At 40.9% G+C, this 23,568-nt stretch overlaps 1 protein-coding gene across 1 annotated transcript; it reads right to left on the bottom strand.

Moving 5' to 3' along the window:
* Positions 1-2,172: 2,172 nt before the first annotated feature.
* LOC308300268 (uncharacterized protein) lies at positions 2,173-8,746 on the bottom strand. Its single transcript, XM_080744089.1, has 3 exons — positions 8,620-8,746; positions 7,342-7,639; positions 2,173-3,640 (listed from the first exon to the last, which is right to left on the bottom strand). The coding sequence occupies exons 2-3, from the start codon at positions 7,577-7,579 to the stop codon at positions 2,328-2,330; spliced, it is 1,551 nt and encodes a 516-aa protein (XP_080600215.1). The 5' UTR covers positions 7,580-7,639; positions 8,620-8,746; the 3' UTR covers positions 2,173-2,327.
* Between the last annotated feature and the right edge of the window lie 14,822 nt (positions 8,747-23,568).

Genomic DNA, 23,568 nt, shown 5'->3' with positions numbered 1-23,568 from the left:
TATGTAGGCTATGTCATTATTAAGCATTATTATTATTATTATTATTTATTTATTTTTTACATCACACACAAAGAGCCTTCTCCTGTCCAACACCCCAGTCTGAAAATGGGACTTTTTCTATGTCTGGCCTCACTGGAAGGCCAGTAAATATTTTTTTTTTTACACCACTCTGGCTTAGCGGAGAGTGTGGGGTGTGGCAGAGGAGGTCACCCCGAACGGGTGCGCGTGTCAAAAGTTCCGACACGAAGAGCCGTCTGTTCTCCAGTGTCCAATTTTTAAAGGCTATGCACTCCAGTGAACAGCATATCTATTTAGAAATGTTTTTTAAATAAACATTTTTTTGTTTGTTATATGGCTTTGTTTAAATGCTTAATTTATATTTTATAATTTTAATGAGCATATGATTTTCTCCTTTGTTGTGTCGATGAAAAAAGCCACTTTAGTATGACAATTTTGTTAATATTTTGTGGCTTGTGATGATCGGGTCCAATATTTAGTTCAGTGAGCATACCTTCCGAACTATTATTTTGATTTGTGTTCACGTTAGCTCTCTCATTGTAAATGAATAGACTCCAACCTGCTTCCGCCTCCTAAAAAGGTGTCCCCCCTCCGTCATGCAGAAACGGGAAGTACGGGTCTTTTGCACCCTCTTGCTATCGCCCTCTTGGGTTCTGTTATTTGTACAACTCAAGATAACGTCAGGAACACAGTCAAACTTTATTAATCACTCTAAACCATATAATAGCTCTAAACTCTGACAAGTGAGTCTTCTTCTGTGACATGACATTCGATAATCTCCCAAAACAACCCCATAGTCAACAGCCCCCCCGGGAGGCAGATAAATGCCATTACAGTCGAATTGATTGAAGACATTATTAGAAGTTTGCAATAAGAAAAAGTAGTTTCATAATAGCACAAATCACTGGTACAATGTCAACTAAAAGGAGATCCTAGTAAGCTTACGGCTTATTTACTTTACACAGTGAAGTAGCTCAAAGTGGATCAAAAACTCCTTATTCTTAATATTAGGTCCATAGCCTATTCTTTAGGTTAGGTAGAATGAGCCAGCACATTTATGTAAGTTACTGACCAACCTCACACACTTGTCTTGTTATGAAGTAATCATTATTTTGTGGGTTTGATATTCCATGTTAACTTGACTTGCTGATTATTTTTACTTTTTACTTTATCATTTCTGAATAAATCACAAATTAACAGAACCTTTAAAATTAAATGATTACTGGTATATTCCAATCAATGTAATTAAAGGGATATTTCACTTCCAAACATGTTTGGGCTCATTTTAAATTCTCCTCTGGCTTTTGTGTTCCACCCCAAAGTTAATTCAGTATTTAGATATTTGATATTAATGTAATCAGACACAGCTCTTCCTAATCCTATATAAACCAGCTCTTCCTAATCCTATATAAACCCATTGTAAAAGTTAAAAAGTTTAGACATTTTAGATTAATTGAAAACACCCATCCTTGGTTCTGGTGACAGATATTAGCCTTCTAATGCGTGAAGGGTCGCATTAGAAGCAACTTGTGAGCTTGTAAAGTAGGGGAGAGCCACCTCAATTGGAAAGTGTCATAATTGTAACAAGCATGTTATCACTTTTTCTCAAAATACGTAAAAAAAAACCACCTTGAGTATCTTTGGCCTAGAATATGTTTCTTTAATGGTGCCGAGCTAAAATCCACATGGTTGTCTGCAGGTATCTGTTCTTCATTAATTTACATCGTTTCAACACACTCTGCACGTTAGTTCTGTTCTGTAGGCAATGCCTTATTTCAAATGTTTTTTTATGGAAATGTGTGTATGTTTTATAAGGTGCAACCTTTTGTACTGCTGCTATCCTGAACAGGCTCCCTGGTAAAATATATCTTGTATGTCAGCGAGACTTCACCTGTATAAATAAAGGTACCCCCAAAAGGTGTCACTGTAGCCTTCAAGTGAAGTTCACAGCAATACAACAGTTTCAGGATACAAAAATGTTTATTAACACCACAAGATAACACATGTTTTGGTACAATACTATTCTCAAGTAGTTATGTAATAAGGTGTACATAAAGCTCAACCTTTGGTAAACAAAATAAAGGAGGGAAAAAAGGGTAAATAATAAAATAAAAATACTAAAAACAGCTGCTATGACCGAGTATTTACAGAAAACTAACTGAATTAGAAGAGGTAAAAAAAGAAAAAATCTAAACGAGCGAAAAACGAAACCATAATAATATAATAAAAATTCTGCATGCCTGTTGCTCCACGTTGCGTGCATTCAACATTGCCGCTGTGTGTCTAGGCTGTTCAACGGCACCACTTGGTCACTCAGGCGTGCCACTGGTCTCCCAGCGGCGTAGCAGCTGTTCTTGCTGCATCGGGCCATCACTTTCAAAAGCATATGAGGCCACCATAGTGGTCAAGATACAGCAAACATGCACAATCTTGTCGAGCCGAGTAAGGTCCTCCTTGCCTTTACATGGGAGGATAAAGCACGCTGGTAATGTGTGACTTAGCATTGTGAAACGGTTGCATACATTTTCAACAGCTTCCCGCACAGGGATCCTGAGGTGAGCTATGGTCTGTGTCTGCTTCAAATCCAATTCAGTCAGAGGACTGGGTTCGGTCACTTCTGCACACATCAGCCCTACACTCTCTTCGATGTCAAATCCACGCGCCGCCAACACCAGGTCTCCTTGCTGTAGTTTCTGGAGAAGACCACAGACCACAGTCACTGTCTTGTCAGGCAGAGCACCTCTGTGCCCTTTGGAGACGTAAGCGACGTGTCCATATGGACCTGGTGTAATGCCAATGAGATATTTCTGGTTGGGGTTGTGTGCCTGCCATTTTAACAATCTCTCAGTAACAATTTCAAAGCAGTCGATGATAAGCATACGCCTTCCAAACACATCCACATTGTAAGGCATTCTCGCGAACAAGTCCCTCTCTGGAAATTTGTACAAGTAATACAATATATCTATGATGCATTTGAATACTATGCCTGCATTCGTCGGCTCTATACAGAACATGTGTGCAAGGTGCACATCTGGCCAATCCAGCCTCAGTCGTATGAGAGTTAAGACAAGCTTTTGAAACAATGACAGCTTTTTTTGAGTCCCTGACTCCAAAAGTCTCTCAGTCTCTGAGTCCTTAATGAATCGATGCACTTGCTTCAGCACCTGCATCAGCATATCAAAGGATGTAAGCCCAGTGTAGTACTTAACTCTCTCATCGTTGTCTTTAAAGTACTGCTCATCAAAATGCTTTTGGGAGAGGTTTTCCTTCACCGTCCTGTAATCCTGCAACAAGCGGTTAATGTCATCACGCCCAAGGATGCAAGAATTGAATTCCTGCTCTTCTCCAGTGTTGTCCACCTCTGGCCCAGCCTCATCCACCTGTGATGCATCATCAGATTCATCACAGGGGTTTGGTGGAGGCTGTGGTACGGCTTCATCCACCTCTGGCCTCTGTGGAGCTGGTGCTGCAGATGCAGTGCTGTTCACTGCCCGCCGTCTCCTTGTACTGCGGTTAGACCGCTCGGTGTTGCACAGTGATGCCTTAACTTCTCCTGTGTGCCCCAGGTGTAATGTAGGTGACCAGTCAGGGTCACAGTCAAGCATTTCATTGGCTGGTTTGCCTGAAAAAGAACACACCGATTTGTTGATTAGTTAATAGTTGTTTTACTGATTCTAACCTCTAAAGACTTTTCCAGGGAGGGTGCTTGTGGAGTCTTGCTGCGTCACCCTTTCTTGTTTTATTCTTGATTTATTTGCACTGGGCCTGACCTGCACTATTGGGTTGTGTTGGTAGTATTGAGTACTATTGTAGAAAGGACTAGCAGCATTGACTATGAGCACTTTTGTTTGGCACTGCATTGTTAAGTTGTACTTTTTCCCTAACCTCCGTGGGGTGAGTCGCTAACCCTCCCGAAGCTCCTTTGTCGAAATGATGGTCGTTCGAAAGAGCGAGATTTCACCACCTTAAAGGACAACTTTGTTTTTTTACAACAAGGGTTCATATTTTAGATTATAATTAGAGAAAAGAAAAGGTGAGTGTTAAAATGTTTTCATTTGCTTCGTTCTATTGTTTGATCACGTTTACCGTGCTAAAATGTGGGGCATGCGTACGCATGGGGGCATGCGTACAAGTGGCTAAATATGTATTTTTAGACACAATAAGCCAGCAGTTTCTTTATTGCTATTTACAGTAACACTTCTAGCCCCCATAAGTCACATCTAACCATGAAAGGTTGCGTTGTATCTTGGGAATGGGCTTATTCTGTGTAAAATGACATATTTAGCCACTTGTACGCATGCCCCCAACCACTGAAATAAGAATCTCTAAAACAATAGAAAGAAGTAAATGAAATAATTTTAACACTCATCTTTTATATCCTTTAATTACAATCTAAAATATGAACCCTTGTTGTAAAAAACTAAAGTTGTCCTTTAAACTGCTGTGCTGCCTCTGGGCGACTGATTTCCCCCCTTGGGATAATAAAAGTATCTATATCTAATGGTATCTATCTATCTATCTATACCAGCTATTGAGCTAACTATGCTTTAACAACCAGGCACTGAGGAAGCGCCACTGTATAGTGTTGTGTATTGTGGGGGTTTGGGGCTCTCTGTGCCCACGGTAACAAATGTAAAAGTCCAGTCTTTTGTCTTATTGAAGAGACGGGGAGTTCAGGTTAGACAGATGTAGCTTCCATGGTGAACCTCCAACAGACCCCAGCTCCGACAGAGAGCTGACTACAACAGACCAAAGTGCGGAGATTTGGGATAGCTTTTATACCCAGTGTCTATGCCAGGGGTGGGCAACTTTGATGATGGCGAGGGCCATTATATTTCCACCTTCACTCCAGAGGGCCACATTGCATATTGCTACGTCCTACTTTGTCATTCTAGTATCGCATACAATAGAAGTAAAAAAATAGCAGATCGGCAATTTTTGCTTCTTTTTAATTGGAATCCTGCATTATTTGTTATTTTTTTGAGCGGCGGTCACAACGCTCCTATACGTGGCCGTGTGTGTGGGTCTGTCTGTCTGTCTGTCTGTCTGTCTGTATGTCTGTCTGTCTGTCTGTCTCCGGGTCTGTAGCCTGCAGTAACCTTTTCTGACCACACATGTTAAGGGAGGGGCGCTGTTGCGCACACACACACACACACACACACACACACACACAGTGTGATTTTTAAATTGGAATCCTGAAATGTAACATTTTTATTTAATTTCAAACGCATTTAGTTATATAGTCATGTTAACTTTATGAACCTAAATACTAATAACTTGGACATAAAAGATACTTTTTAATACTACTATACTAGTCATTAAGCTACTAATATAGACGGACGGAATTAAAGCAGGTCATGTTTGCAATTGTTACAGCTGAAATCAATAATATATCAGTATTCCGGTATTAACCTGAGGGCCGCATTAAGTGAACGTGGGGGCCGCATGTGGCCCCCGGGCCGCCAGTTGCCCATGTATGGTCTATGCACATGCATGCATCTTCTAAGTTTGTGCATGAGTAACCGGTGCCAGCAAGTCTGGCCTTGGTATATATTTGAGCTGTTTACGTCAAAACAAAGGAAGAGGCCCTCTCTCCACATGGGTGCATGGGGCTCGGACCACCTGTGCAGTGGCCCTCTCTGATCTCTGCAGGGCTTCCAGGTGCCCACGACAGGAACCTTGAGATCGATACATGTTGTGCATGAGGTGTGTGCGTTAACTTAAACATGACCATATAGTAGCTCCTTTCGGAACCCCTCACTCCACTGCTACGCAGCTCCGAGATGGGGTTCCTACTGGTCGCATGCCGGAATCCTGTTGCTGGATCGACGATCCGCCGTTAGCGAACACTTCTTACCTTTGGTGAACACTCTATCCAAAAAGTGACGGGTCTCTGTTAATCTATAATCGTTTTACTTCTTTAAGGTGGAAGAAACTCGAAGCACTGGGGTGAAATAAAGACTTTATATCGCTCAGAAGGTCAGCCGGTTCTGTGTTTTCCCCGTTGTGTATATACCACGTGACCAGGGGAGGCAGTAATGTTTTCCTATGCGGCCGCAACTTCCGGAATGTCTAAAAACACAGAACCGGCTGATCTTCTGAGCGATATAAAGTCTTTATTTCACCCCAGTGCGTCCTGTGCTCCAGGGAGTAGGGCCCAGTGTGTGTGTGTGTGTGTGTGTGTGTGTGTGTGTGTGTGTGTGTGTGTGTGTGTGTGTGTGTGTGTGTGTGTGTGTGTGTGTGTGTGTGTGTGTGTGTGAGTGTGAATGAAATCCAGATGTCCGGACTCCCTTCACATGTCCATTCACTGAGGCCCAGGTCGACCTGCCACACTGCACTTCTAGTGGAATGTCTGGCCTGGCCATGTACAGACTGTTTTTGTTTGTGTATAAATGTATTATCATACATATAATAATGTATAATAATTTAACTTCAATAGCCAATAAGAAAGTGATTATCAACACTGTTCTCACTGATGGCCCTGATTAGAAGGTGTTAAGGCCCTTTTCCACCGGCAGCGATAACGAGGATGATAGCCATAAAATATCACAGCGATAATTATGCCTTCACATTGATGTCCGATAAAGTTATCGGACATCAATGTGAAGAGGCGCCAATTAACAGCCGCTCGCGCAAAGCGCACCTCGAGCTGTTTGTCAGAGACCCAGTTCCATATCACTGTGATCTTAAACACATCGTTGTTGATCCTAACAATGTAGTTGTCGGCTATCGTTGTCTGTATCGGTGTTGAGTGGATGCTGCAATCCACTACAATTGAAAACCCCAATTTTTTTAAATCGTTATCGTCATCGTTGCCAGTGGAAAAGGGCCTTTACTATTTACCCCCTGTTGGGGTATATAACAATTACCACGCCATTGATTATGAGGGTTTGACCAGGCTTAAAGGCCCATTCCCACTGGGCCAGATAACAGATACAAAAATCTCTTTCTCCAGATATTTTTCCATTCAAAGTGGATGGTAGATACAGATAAAAAAAATATTTGCCACAGATAAAAGTATCTGTGGCAAATATCTGTGGTAGATATTGTTTTTATCACTATCTACCATCCACTTTGAATGGAAAAATATCTGGAGAAAGAGATTTTTTTATCTGTTATCTGGCCCAGTGGGAATGGGCCTTTACGCTTGATTTTAATACATTAGTACTACTAATCATTTTCAAATACTGCACGCTTTCAGTCGATAGTTTAAAGTCTTCTTTCAATTAATTACCTTGTCCATATTGTGTACAGTCTAGAGCTCTATGTTAACATTATTAGACAGATTTGGTAATAATCGGTAGTGTTTTGAATATAACTTACCAGTGATAAAATGCTGCGAACAAACAAAATGCTTGGCAATGCTGTTGAAGGTGATGTCTGGTTGTCTTACTGCTGACACCCAAGCCATGCGGCGCCTCTTCGTTAACTCGGATATCTGTTGTCCATGGTGTTGCCTCCAGACTGGAATGCTGAAGAATTCCACTCCATTGTCGAGCCGTTTTCCTTTCCGGTCGTGAGTATAGTTCTTGCATCCAATAACACAGCATTGTGTTATCATTGTTGAGTCTGCAAACTCTATAGATGGTAACTGGATAACTGTTGATCAGCTGTACTCCAACTGCAAGTCCAGAAAAACAAAACATTTTTTTTCTCGTCAAATCAAGCACTTGAGCATATACCTGAGACCTCGGTCTCTGGTTAGCTCTAGCTCTGGTCCATCGCGTCACCTCCCGGTGACGCTCTGACAGACCCGTCGGCAAATGGCTAGCTAGACTCAGCCCCTCCGAGCGCTCAACTTCAGTCAAAATAAACAAAACTGTTTCACTACGCACCAAACCAAAGCTAGTTTTGCGCTGTTGAAAGTCTATTCTCCGCGGTGGTGAGCCCCTCAGCACCCCACCTACTCTGTAAAATACACTATTTTTGTCATGAAATAAAACGCACCCACCTCGAGTCACCTTGCGGCCACCGCAGATACAATGGTTCACTTCACAACCCGGAAATAAGCGGCGGTCGAGTTGGATGCACTTTATTTCATACCAAAAATAGTGTATTTGCAGAGTGGGTTGAGGGGTTCGCCACCGCGGAGAATAGACTTCAACAGCTCAAAACTACCTTTGGTTTGGTGAGTAGTGAAACAGTTTTGTTTATTTTGACTGAAGTTGAGCGCTCGGAGTCGGAGGGGCTGAGATACAGGGGTCTAGCATAGAGTTATAATAAGAAGGGTTAGCCATTTGCCGACGGGTCTGTCAGAGAGCGTCACCGGGAGGTGACGCGATGGACCAGAGCTAGTTTAGCTCCTTTCGGAACCACTCACGACAGTCACGAGTGGCTGAGTGGTTCCGAAAGGAGCTGGTCTCTGGTGCACTCGAGACAACTTGACCGATGTAGCCATAAATCATAACTCTCTTGCAGAGTGATTTAATTTTGGGAGAGAGTAAACGTCCCAAAATAAAAGCTCTCTACAAGAGTTATGATGGCTACTAGCTAGGACAGATGTTTTGATTAACAGCTGCGAAGGCCGCATGCATACGAAACTCATCACCGTACCGTAGGACTACCCGAGACCGCCTCCCTCGCGTAGCCAGGCTTACTTACCGGTACTCCTAGTCCTATGCCTGCTGCCTCCGAAGGTACTGGTGGTCTTCTGGACTAGTCTGGAGTCCGTTTGCTGCGTCCTCGAGAACAGCGCAAACATGTAAACAAGTAGGTAAGCTCGCTTCGGCTATGTTCTGTGAGCAAATCTAGGCTAGCAAATATAAGACTTCCGGTGGTAGATCTCTTCAGAATAAGAGTACACTTAAAGCCATTGAAAAACAATTAATTTGTATATGATATAGGCTACACAGGCTAAAAATATAGACTAAGCATTTAATTAAAGCTATACAACGAAAATTATGTTTCTGTGTAAAATAATGACAACAAATATACATCTAAATAGATAGGTCTACATTTCCAAGGATGTTTTGAATTGAAGTTACGATCAAAGTGGAATTTATATTCACTTCTATTTCCTATAAGGTTTTCTAAACGTTGTAACCTCGTTTTATTTTGAAGGCGATTGAATCCAACCGGAAGTTTAATATTTGCCCTCTCTAGCACCGGATATTCATATTTGCTCAAAGAATGCACCTCAACGAGGATGAAAATACCAAGGATCAGTTCGTGACGTACACTATTAAGATACCAAGGATGCACCAGTGACAGAAGTTATACATTGTGATGTTTCAAAGACATTCAGCACACATTGCTTTGGTTGTGTATTGTTCTGTTATTAGTAGGCTACTCAAGATAACGTCAGGAACACAATCAAACTTTATTAATCACTAGTCTAAACTCTGACAAGTGAGTCTTCTTCTGTGACATGACATTCTATAATCTCCCAAAGCCCCATAGTCAACAGCGCCCCCAGGAGGCACATAAATACCATTACAGTTGAATTGATTGAAGAAGAATTTGTTAGAAGTTTGCAATAAGAAAAAGTACAGTTTCATAAGAGCACAAATCACTGGTACAATGTAAACTAAAAGGAGATCCTAGTAAGCTTTACGGCTTATTTACTTTACACAGGAACCACTTTATGTATCTCATATAACATTGAAAGACAGACGGATAGAACAGAGTATACTTTGCATAGGATTAGGATAATATCAATTACAAAAGAACAATGGGGGGTGGGGGGGGGGGGTGGAAGGGCATAGTCTATTTACAAGTCTTGCGTAGCAGCCGGGGGGGGGGGGGGGGGGGGGGGGTGGAAGGGCATAGTCTATTTACAAGTCTTGCGTAGCAGCCGTCTGAAGGTGACTTTTCATACCAATTCATCCTTTAAGGCCTGCAGAAGGCCGTTCCACATGTTTGTGGTATAGCTGGAGAACAAATTAGAGCCTTTTTTAGTGTTAAATCTAGGTTGAACATGATTAGTGAATGGAGTTTACTCCAGGGAGTCCAGGCAATGGCATGGAAGAATCTTGGCCAAAGCCAAGGTGAATGCTGGCCAGTGGGGACCAGGCAACTGTTTTCGGGAACAGATCGAATCAATCGCACAATTATGTGAACAATTAACCTTGATATTGGTAGATTCGGTACTATACGGTAAGTAGTGATACACGTAAAGTGCAGCTCAAAAAACATTCCTTCCTGAATGCCTGATGCCCACACACAGACACACACACGGTGGACATCTACTGTATAGTGGCAATGGTGGCTCACAGAGTAAAGACGTCAGCAACATGTTCCCAAGGTCCTACGTTCAAATCCTGCATTGTGAAGAGAGAAAACTGATGTCCACGTTAGTCTTCAAAAGAAGAACCCAGGATCTCTAGACCAGAGAGAAATAGTGTCTCAAAATGTCACATCACAGGTTTATTTACAGAGTCAGTTTTTGAAGGATTATTATATTTCATCCTTCTAAACGTGTTTCAGAGAGAATGTCCTTGGGGGGATTTGAACCCACAACCTCTTGCTCACATGTCTTTACTCAGGGAGTCACCATGCTCTCTGTTTGAACTCACAACCTCTGGCTCATCCTCTGCATGGAACCACCAATGTCTCAGAATTTACCCCGGGTTTTCCATCTCTTCCAAGTGTTCTTCTGGATGTTATTCTCCAAAATATGCTGCAGAGGGAAGAGCAGGATGACCTTGTCTGGATTTGATGGTATATGTCATATACCATCAAATCCATATCATATAGCCTACTATATGATATGGTGGAGGGTGGGGGGCCCTAAAAATGTATCGACCAGGGGCCATTGCTGAGGTTAATCCGTCCCTTAGTGGTCTAATGATCTGATTTTCAGCAGAGAGGTTCCATATTCAAACCCCAGTCTACCTGTAGTTTGATGATGGAGTACTTTGGAATGTTCTTACAGTTTACAGTTAAGGCATTTAGCAGATGCTTTTAATCCAAAGCGATTTACAATAAGCAGGTAATACAAATAATATCACTATAAGCAAGATAATATGTCAGTACATTAACAACAATATAACAACATAACAAATGCATATTTGTAAAGATATGCATGAGTAACTCAAAATGTCTTTGAAAATGCACTGGGCACCCCAGGTATGTGTGTTTGGTGAACAGAAGGAAAAGCAAATCTCATTGACGTTAGTTTTGTGGTGTTTTGACTGGACACCCTGTGGAAGTTGCCAGCGGTTGATCAGCCTTCATTACAAACTGGCCACAGGATTTTCTATAGAAACTCAAAGCAGTTTTATTGTTACCCCTATTACTATTATCATCATCATCATCATCATCATCATCATCATCATCATCATCATATCATATTAAAAGTGATGTTTGATCTCTTAACCTTGAGATCATCAGATGAGGATTTGAACCCAGTTTTGTCATTTCACTAAGAGCTGCACTAAAGCACCATGTCCACTAAGGGGTAGACATGCATCTACTTGGTCAGATATGTGTTAGATTTATACCAAGATGACAGAAGCAATGTCATTGGGTATTCAGGTGTCAATTAACTCTAGACAAGACAATCTAGCAGTTACAAGAGGGGGTGGGGTTAAAAGAAGCAGGAAGGGAAACAATCTGACAGTGCAACCCCGCTTTGAAAACAGAGATGTTTATGATTTACTGGTAAATAATCTGGTAAATGTTGTCACCAAATGAAGCGGGCCAGGGATAATAAACCAGTGTGGATATATCAGCATGTCTGTGTGTTTGGGGCTGGGGTTTCACTCAGTATTTCTACAATAAACAGCTGACATTAATAACTACAAGATAGGACTGTGGCTGGTCAACTAATGACACACTATCCTGGAGGAGAAGAGTGTTTGGGAGACATTTCAACAGGTTTCTGTGAGTATGAGATCTGATAATTCAGCTCTAGAATGGCTGTGATGATATCATTTACATTTCACAATGTCATCACAGGAGGGCATTAGCTGCAAATTGCAACACTAGATTTTTTTTAATTGATTGAATCTAGGGTTGCAATACCTCCCATAGGCAGCCAATGCATCAAAACAGTTTTTTTTTTTGCTATCTGATTGTCTTAAACGACATCAAACTCGCCAACATTGGGGCTGTATGGAAAGTTTGGAATATCCTCGCTATTTCTATCTGCAAAGTGTTTGTTTCATAAAAACCCACCATATACATGTTATGAGTTCCTATCTGTCAATAAATCCGAGCAGACATGTTTTTTAATTTTTCAAAGTGTTGAACTTTGGAAGCGCTCGTATTCTATAACGCAACGTCCCGCTGCCTCCTGCATAGGGTGCGTTCGGAAATGCGCACCGGGTGTATGCTCAGTGTAGTGAGTGCAGTGGGCATGACGTTGTAGAGTGCATTCAGTGTGGCTTGTTTACGAACAACCAGTTTGTAAACAAGCCACAAGAGGCAGTAGTGTGCCTTTTCAGTCTGAACTCTGAAGGTAAACTTTCTGAAAAGCAGCAGTTGCTAACGTAACGTTGATATTGAAAGGATATGTAATTGATAACATTGGCATACCTGCTGTTAGTTTACACGTTGATGCGTTTGAAACTATCAAGCCCAAACGACCAATTAAGCTGCAAATGCTGCATTTTGCGGTCATTTCCTCAATTTTTCACAGCTGAGAACCGCTGCGCTCGAGACATGGCCATGAAAATCAACCAATGAAAACACGCACTGCCGCACCACACCGTCAAACCCCATCTTCTGAGTAGGGTTGGTCAGTGTGTGCACTCAGCACACCGGTGCGCCGCGCACAGGATTTCCGAAAGACAACGCACCAAGTGCACCGAATAAACGAACGACAACATGGCACACCAGTGCGTTGAGTGCGCATTTTCGAACGCACCCATTATGTCCATATATGGGCATTCCCAGATACAGGCTTTATATTGATGTCATCAGGGACCTCCATATATGGGCAAGAAAGGGACCGTCTTGGCCACATATGCAGTGTGATGGACTGACTGACGCGCACACACACTCACATGATCTGCAGGTTTTCATACTAGTTAGACTCCTCAGGGCGACATGCGACCTCGCCCTTTGGGCGAGGTCGTGCCAATTCTTGGCCATCTGGCCAGTGATGTATATCGGACCAGTTACCCATATATGGAGACCCCTACATAGTCAACAATGTTATGTCAAAACATGCCCTTATATGGGCATTACCAAATATGGGCATTCCCAGATATGTCCTTAATATTGATGACATTGGAACAGGGATCTCCATATATGGGCATAAAACAGATGTTAATTAGTAAAGCCAAGCAGGGGCCATGGTGAGTTAGGGCCTGGTTTTGATGCCTGGGGATCTCCATATATGGGCAATAAGGTGGTACCCTATAACAGGGCATTATCTGGGAATGCCCATACCGTATAGACATTTTATTTCTTTGATCCTTTATCAATATATATCTATATATATGGACTTAATATTAACGTTTCTGGGGAAGGTACAGGTAGGGTGTAAATAAGAGTAAAGCAGGTTTGGTCAGTTAGGGCCTGGGATTGATGACATCAGAAATCTCCATATATGGGCATAATAGGGATTTTGTTTCTGGGAATGCCCATATATGGACTTTTTATTTTATTTGATCCTTTATCAATAATAATATGTATCCATATACATATGGAGTTCAATATTGACGTTTTCGGGGAGGGTATGGTGTAAATGTATGCTACTTAGTAAGAGGCGTCGGGTCAGATACTACATCACAATTTGAGATAGTTCGGAGGTTCGATTTCTTGGCCATCTGGCCAGTGATATATATCGATGACATCAGGGATCTTCATATATGGGCATAAAAGGGATTCTGGGGAATACTCATATATGGACTTTTACATAGGTGATATCACCTGTGATGTCACAGTGATGTGTCAAGGGAACTTTACTTTACTTTTTTTTCAACCCATAGACTGTAAAAATGTGTACAAACACACAGACACACACAGACAGACACACAGAGACAAGCTGTGACATTTCTCATCTCCTACGGTCGCAATTAGTTGATTGTAACTCATCAGTTTTTCTCTCACCACTCCTCTGCCACTCAGGTTGAAGAGGGCATGGCTGCATGTCTGGCTGACATCTCACAGTGGATGTTTTCTTCTCGCCACCTCAAGCTGAACCCAGACAAGACTGAGCTTCTCTTCTTCCCAGGTAAGTCCTGCCCCATGCGGGATCTCACTGTTTGCATCTCTGGTGACTTCGGTTCCAACAGCCAAGAACCTTGGTGTTGTCCTGGACAGTCATTCATTTAGAGCCTTGGTGTTGTCTTGGACAGTCAGCTCTCATTCAAGGCACACATCGCAGAGGCCACTCGGCCCTGTAGGTTTACACTCTATATCAAGGGTCCCCTAACTTTTCAGGCCGTGACCCTCAAATAATCACATTTGAACCTCCCTGACAAGCACTTGGAATTGTAGGCATTACATTTAGTTTGACTCAGTTCCACAGATAAATATTGTGAAAATAGCCGATCTACAAGCTCACTTACATGGATGATATTGGTTCATTCATGGCGATATGATACGATTCGATTCAATGATTTAAAATCGATATAGTAACTATTTAACAAAGAAATTAATCTGTGTGAAAGGTGTGGATAGTGCAGGTTTTTAAGGGAAACATGTATTATTATGGATATAAATAAGTAAACACAGTGATAATCTGCCAAATACATGGACATTGTATATTGACAAACCTGCACCTTGACATGAACCCAGAGATTACACACATTTCTCAATAGACCAGTGTAGCTATATGGAAAGGAAAAGTAATTAAACCCCTCCTTTTCATTTTTTTTTCTTCTTAAAAATGCTATACAATGCACAAGTAGGTAGAATCGATACAATTGATTCTATGCACTGCCTATTCGATAAGATACAAAATAAAACTATACGATTTGATTTTAGCTGTTTTCATTTCGATATACTTCGATTGTTTAAGTTAAAAATGATATTTCGATACAGTTACAGTTCAGACTCAGCCTCGGCCCTTAACAATTCACTCTCCCTGTAACCCTTAACTCAATGTTTCCACCATAACAGCTGACATTAGTGACTACAGAGTGGGCTGTGACTGCTCCACTAACACAGTGGTTCTCATTTTTAACATTAGGTGACAGGCAGACACTACCCACCAGGGTTCCTACAGGGGCTTTGTTCCAGAGAGATATCATTAGTACACCTTATATAGCATCCTATTGGTCCAGGTTTGTTGATAACTTGACCTGGAAATGTATTTGGAATCTTCCATACAAATATCTTCTTACCAACAAAGTGAGGGAAGTCTCTTTTAAAATGTTACATAGGTACTATCCTACAAGTCACTATCTTTGCAGGTTCAAGAGAGATATTTGTGTTAATTGTTTGTTATGTGAAGTATATCCAGAGACAGTGTTGCACTTGTTTTGGAGTTGTGACCACACCAACACATTTTGGAAAGATGTATCTCGTTTTATTGTTGATAATATTGACCCTGACTTTAATCTGTATTGGCAGAATGTGCTGTTTGGCTATGATAGTAATTGTAACAAGAAAAGACATGAGGTATTTATAATTAATTTAATAATAAGTCTGGCCAAATTTCACATCCATAAGTCTAAATGTATTCACTCTAAGCCATTATTCATGTTATTTGAAATTGAAGCCAAGCAGTACATTCAAACAATTCGTGACTCGAAAAATAAGAAGGCTGAAAAAACTATTCTTTTGTGTTCACTTTTTAATATTTTCTTTTATTAATTGCCCCTGGCTATGATTTGTTTTATTTTATATTTTTTTATTTATTGTATTGATAACTTGTCGTTTGTGTTTGTATTGTACTGTACTGTATTGTCTGTTTTGTTTTGTCTTGTATGTCATGATATTTGTATAAAGATGTAATTTTAAAAAAAAGGGAAAAAAAAGAAAAACACAGTGGTTCTCAACCTGTGGGTCGGGACCCCCCAGGGGATGATTTTGGAGGGGGTAAAAAAAGACCGCCTATCCTTACCTCCCCCCTGATCTGTCTACTGTCAATACCATTCATTTTTAAGAAGAATATCGATATTATTGTATCAAAATGAATTAACTATACTATAAAAAACTGGTCAAACATTGGCCAAATTGTCAAATAATATAAGAAAGAGGCAAACATTTTGAAAATAGACGATCTACAAGCTCACAACCCCTCGCAGCGTTATAAGCTTGTCGATCTGCTATTTTCACAATATTTAATATCTGTGGAACCGAGTCAAACTAAATGTAATTCCTCAACTCCTACAATTCCAAGTGCTTGTCAGGGTGGGGGATCCCCAGTTCAAATATGATTATTTTGGGGGTCGCTGTTGAGAACCACTGGACTAACAAACTAGCCCTTCCACATTGTGCTCGATTGATGTTAGTGACTGACCTAGATATGACGACCATGCAGATGTACATGTATGCTGGTCATTCTTGTGTTTTTGTTACTTAGGCTTGTTTTTCTTGACCACAATGTTAAACTTGTAATTGAGATGGCATGTTATTTAGATGCTAGGTTCATTGTTTAGTGTTTACCTGCTATCCCATAGATGATGGATTTCATAGACTTGTTTGACAGCACTGTCATCGTTGTTGTGTAGGATTCATGTTCATATGTATTTTCAGACATTTAACATGACCTTTGGATACTTGTATTGGTTCTGACATTGGTTTTCCCCTCTTCACCAAAATGTTGTGAGCTTGTAAATCAGCTATTTGTTCCCACCAGAATAGGGATGCTATTGGGTTCAGGTGTTTAATGTAAAAACAAAAACAAAAAGAAGTTCCTATCACACTTATTGTGGCCCCCTTAGGGTTCCGGACCCCCTGTTGAAGACCCATGGTTTAGCACTACACTACACTGTCTCTACTGTATGTGATCCTAGTTTACTGACACATGACTACGCTGTCTCTATGTGATCCTAGTTTACTGAGACACTACACTTCTATGTGTGTATGTATGTGTTTACTTTGCTTAATGTAAGTCGCTCTGGATAAGAGTATCAGTGGTGTAGTGTTACGGCCCCAGTGCAGGCTATGTAGAACAGATGTAGCTCTAGAGCGGTGCTCCTGGAAGGAGCTAAGCTCCAACATCTGGCTTTGTCCGGGCTCTGAAGCGTGGCCGACATCTGGCCTACATCTTGGCACGAAGCGCTCAAAGTGTGTTGTACGCCCAGGGTCACATTGGCCAAGCTTTGCGGGACGCTTGATGAAATTAGCTCTTGAATGTCACCGCTCACTTCACACTGTGTGCACGTGTGTGCGTGTGCCGTGTGCACGTGCAGCTCAAACTTCTCTGCCCCAAATTGAGCATAATTATGTTGTCATCAGACTATTTTACTAACACAAAGTAAAACCATGTCTGTGAGTGTTCTAGGGTATATGCTGTATAGCAAATGGCAGCAGGTCACTGATTATCCACCTGTTTCCGCAAACATTTACTGGAGCATTATGTGTAGGACACTTATTTACTGTAGCATTATGTGTAGGACACTTCCGGTAAACAGCAGACATACAAGCTCACATCACGTCACAGATGCAACCGTTGTGAGCTTGTAGATCACACTCGGCTGCGGCGCCGGAAGCTCCGTGCAACTTCTGCGCAATGCACGATGGGATGTTGGAAAGTTGTGGATACATTTGTGAACTTCTTTCAACACAGGCGTTAGTTACAATCTGAATCACTCACAAAGGGCCGTTCTCCTCCCATTAAGATTTGAGGCCGATTTAGACCTCTTCAATCACAGGTGTCCAAACCTTTTTCAAAGGGAGCCACATTAGAAAATAAAATATTAAAACACCCAATAGCCGACAATATCTCTGACAAAATGTACTTTTGGTCGGACTATAACAAACTGTCTATAGCTATAAGATCTGAACATTATTCTACTATTGAAATGAATAGATAATAAATATCACTGTGCATCAGTTTGTGACCTATAACCTTTGTGTTTGACCTTCAGGGTGGATCCACTGTTGAGGGAGTGGATCAGGATCCTGATGCCCACCTTCTCTACGACACCACACCATCTTAGAGTGTTACCAGAGGGTATGAATTCAACCCACACACCATGTTAGAGTGTTACCAGAGGGTATGAATTCAACCCACACACCACACAAATATATCCTAACACCACAAGAATTTACCCTAACATCAAAGGGGCATTCACACGATAACTATGACTATATGGTTCACTGTATTTCATAGTGCTCAGTGTGAACTGCCCTTAACACCACAAAACAACACTATTTGGGACATTGAAAATGGGTTCTATACGCCCATATTAATTTTGGGCGTTAATGTTAATGTTATTTTAATTGAATGGTTAGTTGGAAATGTTATTAATTAATGTATTATTGATTTAGTTTTCCTGTAATAATTATATCTGCTCTCCGCCAACAGATACACACACACACACACACACACACACACACACACACACACACACACACACACACACACACACACACACACACACACACACTACTAAATCCTTTTGACAGGTGTTTATTAATACACATTTGTGTCAATAAAGAAATTAAATCAAAACCCACATTGTTGTGTTTTTTGACGACATAGGTTAGTTAGGTTCATGTTTTTGTCTCCACCAGCCGAAGGCATGGGGGAGAGTATGTTTTCCCCTTCGTCCGTCCGTGTGTGTGTCCGTGCGTGCGTGCGTCCGTCCGTCCGTCCGTCCGTGCGTCCGTGTGTCCTCGCAGTTTGTGTGCACCTAATCTCAGTCGCCGTTGGCCCGGTCGCTGCCAAAGTGAGCACACACATTCCCTGGATGCCAATCTAGAACCTCTTCCCTAAATTTCTCAAATGGGCCTTTTCTAGCGCCACCTAGTGGCCAATGTTTGCAAAACACATTTCTGTGCACTACTCTTACAGATTTTGTCCAAAAATCCTACAAATCGGTAGGCAGTATCTCGACAGTCATGTGATCGACATGGATCTGTCCGATTTTGCCTATTCCATCCTGATTGGCTAAGATTGGCTTCCAAAGTTTGTAGGATTTAGCCGTTTTGAACAAAATGCCTCAAATCCCAAACGCAAAGTGCAATTATCATGAAATCGCGCACACACGTTCCCACTAGGTCGAGGAAGTAATGCCACTTCAAATTTTTTAAATCAGCCTCATGGTGGCGCTATAACAGGCCGATTTGTGGTTTTACCTATAACTCCACAGATCAGTTTCAAACTTTGTAAGCGCACTCCCTAGAGGCCAAGGAAAAACCCTTTCCCTGCATTTTTCACATCAGCCTTTTATAGCGCCACCAGGAGGCCGACTTATGTAAAACACAATTTTTCCTATTATTCCTTGAGATTTTATCCAAAAATCATGCAAATCGGTACACAGTATCTCTATAGTCATGTGATCAAGTCCGATCCGTCTGATATTTCATATTCCATCCTAATTGGCTAATATTGGCTTCCAAAGTTTGCAGGATTGCTCAGTTTTTGGTTCAAATCATCAACGCAGCTTGCGATTACCGTGAAAAATGAACAAATGCTACCCTTTTCACGTTGGCCTGTTATAACGCCACCAGCAGGTAGACTTTAGCAAAACACATTTTTGGAACACAATGCCTCAAATCATGCATGCAGTGTCCGATTGCCATGAAAGGTCTAAGGTGAAGAACATTATGCCAGCCTTTTTACATTGGCCTATTATACAGTAGCACCACCAGGATGCCTGGCCTGGTGGAGACCTGTGCTCGGAAGAGCACTGCTTCTAGTTGACAGTATTATTGTCTCCACCAGCCGAAGGCAGGGGGAGAGTATGTTTTCGCCCCTGTCCGTGCGTCAGTCCGCCCTCCAAGTTTGTTACCAGCTAATCTCCGGCGCCGTTGGCCCGGTCGCTGCCAAAATGAGCACACACACTCCCTGGATGTCAATTCAGAACCTCTGCCCCACATTTTTCAAATGGCCCTGATCTAGTGCCACCATGAGGCCGATGTTTGCAAAACACATTTCTGTACACTACTCCTACAGATTTTGTCCAAAAATCGGTAGACAGTATCTCTACAGTCATGTGATCGACATGGATCTGTCTGATTGTCCATATTCCATCCTGATTGGCTGAGATTGGCTTTCAAAGTTTGTAAGATTGGTCCGTTTTGCCTCAAATCACAAACTGGTCTACTGCCTGTTCATCACCGCTACAGACCTACAGTACTTCATCATGTTCTGGACGGTAAGCAGGCTCTGATATTTTTCTCAGTAATTTCATGAATAGACTAGAAAGAAGAAGTGTGGTTGCCGTGATGCGAGTCACACTTGAATTCCGCCCTTCTCGTTTTATGCCCAAAGATTTCTTATTTTTTATTATTCCCAGTGTATTTTTCCACCCCAAAAAATGCAATTCATTAACTTTAAGCCTTGGTTTTTATTTCTGTGATTTTCTGAGTGAGTGTGTCCGAACAGTTCTCTCCTGAAAAGGGGACTGGTGTGATGTCACACCAGGGCCCATTTCCTATTGGACCCCCTCGATAAGGGGGCGGTACTTTTTGGGAGGCTATATTTTATTGAGACTAGGCCTATATGAGGTGGAACCATGAGGTAAAGTGGTACTAAAATTGGAACGATACAGAGAAGATAAGTATGATGCCATGCTAAAATTGGAACGATACAGAAAAGATTAGCATGGCGCCATAGTATCAAAGACAAATGTGGTCTAGAACCGCAAACCGTAAGCTTACAAACCACTGACATAGGTCTGATGCCACAGAAGCATTGAAAAGCTTTGTCATTAACTATCACCATAGTAGTTAGTCAATACCATGGAAGAGGACACAGGTCTTGATCATATAACTGTTGATATGCATTCTGAATTGCTTAATGTTAGGATGTAATCTGTTACAGAAATTTAACATTTGGTTTGTGTCGTTAAAAATCCTTGTGTTTTATTTTGTACCATTATTTCAGTGTCTCCTGTTGTTTTTTAGGATTTACTTTATTATTGTGTTCCTTTCATTCTGTAGGCATTATTGTTCCTATTTTTCCTGTTCTACTCTGTTACTGTCTTATCTCACCTCCCTGTGCTTGCTAGTTTTCTCCACTTGTGTCCTGTTAGTCTCTTAGCCAATCCCTGTGTTGATTGTCAGTTGTGTTCACCTGTGTCTGGTTAACCCTGTGAGTATTTAAACCCTCAGTTCCTTGAGCTCTCTGCCAGTAGTTAAATGCTTACACAGTGTTCAGTAGCAGTAGTAACGATTTAGTGGTCTCAATATATGCCTATGTTTATTCTTGTGATCCTGTGTTTCGTGCGAAAAAAAACATCGTCTATTAGATCTGCTCTGCCTCTTGACTAACACTTGAGTCACACCCTGACTAAAAGGGGTTTAGTATGTTTTATGGGAGTAATCTATGAAAAATGTCACTTAACGTCATGCTAAAAAAATAATGTCATACTTTCTTGTGACGCTAAATTGTTTAAAGTGCAGCTATCAGTTGTTTGTTTAAATAATTTGTGTTTTTTGCAATAAATACATAAAATGGAAGTGGTAGTATTCAATTTATGTAATTTAGAACAGCTCAAAGCAATGCAGTTCATAAGTTTTCTCTGTGAAAACCGCAAATGCACTTGATTTAACAAAAAACATTTAAAAAAAATAACTTGGTTGAAACTGCTATAGTCTTTCTTGATCATCTGAAACTAATTTAATGTGCTAAATCTGGATGTTCTAATAAGATGGTTTTAAAGAACAACCTAAATTGCAGTTGTCATAATGAACCCTGGTCATAAGAGGGTGTATCTAGTAGATTCAGTCACTCTGTCAGGGGTAAGGGTGTTTGCTGTGGATTTTCATCTATTGACCTGTCGGCTATCCTTTTCACTTTAAATATGACCTCCGACACGGGAATAGTGTGAAAATCCTGGTGGTGCTGTGATAAAGCAGAGGATTCACAACCTGAAGGTTGTGGGTTTGAATCTCACTACTGGAAAGTCTTCAACTTTGGTCTTTTTAAGGCAAAGAGCATGGAAGCAGCCCACCGCCCTCGTCACACCCTCTTTTAGCTCTGGTAGGAGAGGGAGGAGCCCAACCTCTTCTTCACGCCCTCTTTTAGCTCCGGTAGGAGTGGGTGGAGCATAGATAAAGCCTGCCTCCAGGGGGAGGGGTTTAGGAAATTTACATATTAATTATATAATTACATTTTATTGTACGATACTTTTGAGGGGATGGTTACTGTTTAATTGTGGTTTTACCCCATTGCAATTTTTTTTGTTCACCCTTTATTATATTTATTATTTTATTGAGGCTTTTGAGTTTTATTGTTGTTTTATTTGAGTTGAGTTTGGACTTTTGAGTTGGCTTTTAGTTTTGTTTGAGATTTGAACCTACAACCTTTGATACATGAACCTTTGATTCATCTTTTGAGCCACGCTGGCATAGGAGGACAATCGGGAATGTTATATTTAACCCACATTTTAGAATTCCAAATGGACAGTGAAAATGTCTATCTTGAGATTCGAACCCCAGATCTTTCATATACAAACCCTAGACTTATGGCTTGTGCCACGCTGACATGAAGAATCAATCAGGAAAGTAATATTTAACCTACCTTTTAGAATTCAAATGAACAGTGAAAATGTTAATCATGGGTTTCGAACCCCAGATCTTTCATACACAAACCCTAGACTTATGTCTTGTGCCACGCTGACATGAAGAATCAATCAGGAAAGTAATATTTAACCCACCTTTTAGAATTCAAATGGACAGTGAAAATGTTAATCGTGGGTTTCGAACCCCAGATCTTCCATATATAAACCCTAGACTTATGTCTTGTGCCATGCTGACATGAAGAATCAATTAGGAAAGTAATATTTAACCCACATTTTAGAATTCAAATGGACAGTGAAAATGTTTATCTTGGGTTTCGAACCCCAGATCTTTCATATACAAACCCTAGACTTATGTCTTGTGCCATGCTGACATGAAGAATCAATCAGGAAAGTAATATTTAACCGACCTTTTAGAATTCAAATGGACAGTGAAAATGTTTATCTTGGGTTTTGAACCCCATATCATTCATATAAGAACCCATGACTTATCTCTTGAGCTACAACAACTTCAAGAGATCAATTGAAATGTTACAATGTAATACTTAACCTTTGGTATATTAAACCTTTGATCTATCTTCTGAGCTACATTAGCTTAGAAGATACAAATGTGAACGTAATACTTTAACCCACTTTTTAGAATTCAAATGAACAGCGAAAATGTTCGTCACAAGATGGTGCTGACTATGGTTAATGACCAGGTTGCTGTCTATATAGCGAGGTTTGTACAGTAGCGGACTGGCTTTTTATTTAATGGTTTTGTCTGCACATAGCTCGTTAATGATGAGCTGTGTGCTGATTGGTTTGTTACAGAACGAACTGCCAAACATCATACTTTCTTATGAGGCTAAATTGTTTGCAGTACATCTATCAGTTGTTTATTTAAATAATTGGTGTTTGTTGCAATAAATACATAAAATGGAAGTGGTAGTTTTCAATTTACGTAATTTGTTATTAGAACAGCTCAAAGCAATGCAGTTCAGAAGTTTTCACGAATAAACTTAATTTAGCTTCAATG

This window comes from Nannobrachium achirus, assembly GCF_963921795.1.
Source record: "Nannobrachium achirus genome assembly, chromosome: 16".
Taxonomy (NCBI): domain Eukaryota; kingdom Metazoa; phylum Chordata; class Actinopteri; order Myctophiformes; family Myctophidae; genus Nannobrachium; species Nannobrachium achirus.
The sequence above is the reverse complement of the archived record's forward strand: the minus strand, read 5'-3'. Positions and strand labels throughout refer to the sequence as shown.